General features: G+C 46.7%; 1 protein-coding gene across 8 annotated transcripts in view; it reads right to left on the minus strand.

Annotated features, from left to right (window-relative positions):
- Positions 1-1,499: 1,499 nt before the first annotated feature.
- The window catches only part of LOC125957979 (matrix metalloproteinase-14), a 23,890-nt gene continuing 20,389 nt past the window's right edge, over positions 1,500-5,000 (minus strand). For 4 of the 8 annotated variants that reach the window (XM_049691066.1, XM_049691068.1, XM_049691069.1 and 1 more), the window contains one exon: positions 1,500-2,775. In XM_049691066.1, coding sequence (XP_049547023.1) covers positions 2,636-2,775 — 140 coding nt within the window. In that variant the 3' untranslated portion in view covers positions 1,500-2,635. The other 4 variants (XM_049691071.1, XM_049691070.1, XM_049691073.1 and 1 more) reach the window with 2 other exon arrangements.

Below are 5,000 nucleotides of genomic sequence, written 5' to 3' on the forward strand. Positions count from 1 at the left end.
TGAAATCGGATGGAACGGTTTTAACGATCGCCGGAAGTAATTCAATGCCCCAATGCCAGGGTCTTTGCTGTAAAATCGTAGTGTTGAACATTATTAAGGTGCTTTACGGTGTAATTAGCAGCGTAATGTTGTAGGCAGCAAGGGACCGTTTTCTTCCTAGGGACGGTTTGCATGTTTATGTAGGCCAAAAGCTCTACAACTGGTTAGTGTCTTCCCAGAAACACAGCTCTATATTTTAATATTGAAGACACGAGATTTTGTGCTATGTATCGTGTTGTTATAGGCAACAAAACGATTAACAAAATACGAAATTTGTCTCGATAAGTCGCTGGAGAAACGTCCGTTTCAAATTTGAAATATTCAGCACTCTGCTTGTGCTATCGGGTTCGACAGTTCAGCCAACGAACTCCTGCACGCGTGCGTATAAACGAAAATAGTGAAGCGCGCGAAATTGTGAGATTTGAATTGACCGGTTTTTGCAGCAATGCCGAGGAAACTGTTATAAACTGTTAGAAATATATATTTTTCAATTTTATCTAAAGTTTTTGAAAATATTTTTGGTACAACATAGGTTGATCATTGGACGAATTGTCTCATAGTTTCATTTAAGGTTGAAAATAACTAAATACATTTACAAAAAACGAGGTATTTACGAGCAATTCTTCAGCACGTTGCGATTTAACGGAATGTTTTGATTTCCTGTACTCTAAACGCACAAAAGCTTAACTGAAATGGAAGTGCTTTATTAAAACAAACCGTTCTTTAAAGTGGTACCTTTTTTGCAAGAGATAAAATAAAATAAACCATAGGGCATAAACAGAGCAGCAGTAACCTCCACATAAAATCATCTCCGGCCTTGGTTTGGAATTAAAAGAGACTACACGGGTTCATAATTCATAATTTTAAAGTTTCCCCTCCGTGGAACTGCTTGTCATCGTCTCCTCCATCCGCGCTAATCGCCATCGTATATGTACCTTCTACGTATTCGCACATGATAGAGGGGTGCGACGGCAGTCCCCGATATGATCGAAACCAAATTAACTTCATCTTTGACAAATAGTTGACCCTCACACCGAGCAATTCGCTGATTTACTATCTTGCCCATGCCCGTTTACAAGATGTCGAATTTGTCATTGATCGCCGGATCGTACCGACCTTCGGGAGGGGGTGGCGGTGCAAGGGAACATGGGCGGAACGGGCACAGGTCAGCCGGTAGCAGCTAATGCTGCTGCATTCGACATGCAGTGACCTGATTTTTATGCAAATCATCCGACGACCAACAGGTAATTGTGGATGCAAACTTCCCGCGACAAACAACCCCACCACGGCACGCCCGCCCCCATCCACGCTTAGTGGGTGGATATTTATCCGAACCAAGAATCTTACCGAGATAACCTGTTGCTGGTGCTGGTACTGCTGCTGCTGCAGCGTCATGATCATCGAGACGCGGTGGCCTTTTTCTTTCCAGAGCCAGAACACCATGTCACCCGGCTGGTTGCTTATGGTTAAAACGGCCAGTTTATTTCCCTCCGGACACTTCTTCCGTGACACCCCATCGGGGTTGTAACAGCTTTCAAAATAATTCTGTTCTCGTTCTTCCTCTCTCTTTTTCTCTCGCTCTCTCTGTCGCGCGCTCTCTTGCTAATTGGTAAAGTTATAAATATATACAAAATGCTGGAACCGCAGCGCGGCCAAGCTATAAGACTCCAACGCCAACACGCACCTGGCCACTGATGCTTGACCTTCGAAGACGAAAACGATAACTATATGGTTCCGGGGAGGGGATTTTCCGGGGATGGTTCTAGTACGCGGTTTCTACTATGCGGTATCGATTGCTCGGTACTATCGATTCGGTATTTGCTTAGACTTTGTCGGTTACAACAAAAAGGGCAACATCTGCGGGAATGGGAATACATTGTAAACATGTTGTTTTACCCATCCTCGTTGCTTTTTTTTCGCCCTTCTCGTTACTTAACATCTATTGAATTGAATCCGTCGTCGCGAAATTGTAATATTGCTCACTGGTTTTTCGATATGTACACAGTTGATTGTGGGGTAAAGTGTTCTATCGGTTCGGTTCTACTAATTCCTTTCTAGCGCGATAACAAGGCACCGTTTGCTACTACTCGCCATCATCTACATACCCATTCGCACCTACTTCACACTACTTCTTCCTTCTCTAAGAACGGGCCAACTCTAATGTCGGTCCGTCTTTTACTGGAAATCTTTTGACTAATTTTGTTCTCTAGACCTCGACCTATCGGCTCCACCTCAGGCTACTCTCGCTTACTGCAGTTTTTGTTCTTTCCCCTTTCTCTATCTCTCTGTATCTTTCTCTGTTTTTTATCAACCCACTGGACGCATGAAATCTGCCAACCACACCTCCTTCGATCTCCACACTCGATCGAGTCCTCAATCCGCGGAAGGGAGGAAGTGCTCACTTGAGATCGAATTTCCTGCTTCTGCTGTATCCGGAATGCTCGGAATGCGTTCTGATTGTATTGGTACGATCCTGTTTGGCGCTACGGATGACTACGCTGCGATGCTACGACTGAACGGCGTGGTGTTGGTGGCGGTTTCGGTGTTTCGGGCAATCACCACGTTGGTTTGGCCGCTCTGGCGCAACCCTCCATCTTTAGTAGCGCCACATTGTCAACGTGGCAAGGAAGAGAGTAATACTGAGGACGATGCTGAACGCCGGGATCGTGGTAGTAGCAACACCACTGCCTCTGTCACCACTGTACTCGTCCGGTGCGGGCCGCTCGTCCGTTCCTGCTACCGATCCGGTGCGGTGTGATGATGGAATGGAGAAGTTGGTGGAAAATATATCGTTTCGCGGGACGACACGTCAGTAAAATAGAAGAAGACACAATAGCAAATGGGAAGAGAAATAGGAAAAACGGAACAAGTTAACACACACTTCAAGCACAGATCCTTTCGTTTCGCAAGGGCGAATGGTGTTGGCACTCTCAGCACTAAAAGCACTGTAATTGTGCCAGGGGAAAGGCAAAAGGGAAGGCACTGGTGTGTTGGAACGAATGAAAAAAAAAAACACCCGGGAAACAATACGAAAGAAACCAATGGTTGGTCGCGATAAACGATAAGCTTGCCGTTTGCTGTCTTGCACGCATTCCTCATTCACATTCACGATACACGCGGCCTGATACCGGATCCGGAGGTTGGTGGGTTTACCGGGAGGTTCCTATATGGCTAATATGGCTCTGTCTCTCTGGAGCACGATAACGATGCGGATGGCGAATCGGTCCGGAGTACCAAAGGAAGGCCTTCTTCGATGGCATCAACGCCATCTGCGCCCAGATAATGGTTTGATGGAAGCTGATCTTCGCTCTTACTGTTCTTGGAATTGTACACACACGCACACACACGCTCGCACACACAAACACATCCACACATACGGAGTTCAAAGGTTAACTTAAGGTCCTCCCCTCAGTCGGCCACTTGACACTTTGGGAGCGGGATTAATTGAATGCGCCGGGGGGCAGTTGCAGACGCGTGCATCGCCTACTGTTGCAGTTGGTTTGTTGGCATGTTCGGTGGTGAACGTTGGTCTATCGTTAACCTCCCTTTTCTGGATCTTGTACCGGATCGAATTGAAACGATGATTAGGAACGACGCCACTCCAGAATAGTGCTGAAGTGATCATTATCATCATCATTCCTTTCATGCTGAGGGAACGAAGCGAACGGTGACCAACAATCATATCATCCGTACGATCCGAACGATAAGGATCGAACAGTTATCATACGAGCACACATATTTAACGCAACGGAAGTCAATCATACGGAAGGAAACAAAGGATAGAGGAGCCATGAAAAGAAAGAAAAGAAGAGAAAAACAAAAGAAAAGAAAAACGAACAAAATCAATAAAAACATCGGTTCAGGAATCAAGGGATGATGGATTGTGATTGCTACCGTGCGTGCAACTCACTACCAAACCGTGGACCAAAATACGTGCAGGCAGGCTACCAACAGCAGGCTCTAACCCCGGCACTACCACTAACTGAGGAACGATTCCCGTGCAGACTTCAGGCAGCAAGCTCCAACATACTGCTGGCTGAATACTGGCTACCCTTGTGACAAATGGACCGATTGCTATCTCTATACGGCGTACGTGCAGTGCAGTGATGGACGTGCAATTGTTTGACCAGTGCGATGGTGCGATAGTACTCTACTTAGGTGCTACGGTGTACGGTACTAAATACTCTTGGAACCCCAGATTATTCTAAAAGGTGCTTCCAAGATGGAGATTAGTGACCCCTTCCGGTTATCCGTGTTAGTATAGTGGTTAGTGGAACTCAGTGACCAGATTCACCCAAAACAAGTAACAACATCGAAAAAAAGGTTGCATAAACCCACGCAATTCCACCCCCTCGCAGCATGCAAATGTTGTAAAAGGTGTGTCGCGAAGGAAGCGAAAGTTGCAGAAACTAATGGACTGCGACGTAAAACGTAATAATGCCGACGCCGCCACCATTCGGTTAGTGTGGTTAGTTCGTGACGGATTAAGCCACTTCGCGGACCGAATTTTCTGTGGTTCGAGGTTCGTACGAAAAGTGCGTGCAGTAATACTTCACACCTCGGTATTGATATTAGATTGCTTCGGTGGCTGTGGTCGCCGCTTCGGCGTTGGCGTAACGTGCAGACGTGCAGCTGCAACCCTACTACTGCGAACTACTGGTGGGTCTATAGGCTACCTACAGGCTATCTGGTGCAAGAGAGCATCGATCGAATTCCGTCGAGCGTGGAACCGTGGTGGAGAAGCGTGAAGAAAGCGGTGGCGGTGTAGACCAGCCGCGCAGACCAACTACTAATGCGTGCTTTGTCACTACATTTTCTGCTACAGTGCGTACTACACAGTTATCACAGATTTGGTACCGGATACGGGGTGGGCAGGGCGGTGCGCATTCGACGATTCGTGCCAAATCGTCGTTGCTCTTACGCTGGTTTGGTGAAACCGACCCGTTTTTGCTGTAACATTG

Source organism: Anopheles darlingi, chromosome 3 (assembly GCF_943734745.1).
Source record: "Anopheles darlingi chromosome 3, idAnoDarlMG_H_01, whole genome shotgun sequence".
NCBI classification, from domain to species: Eukaryota; Metazoa; Arthropoda; class Insecta; order Diptera; family Culicidae; genus Anopheles; species Anopheles darlingi.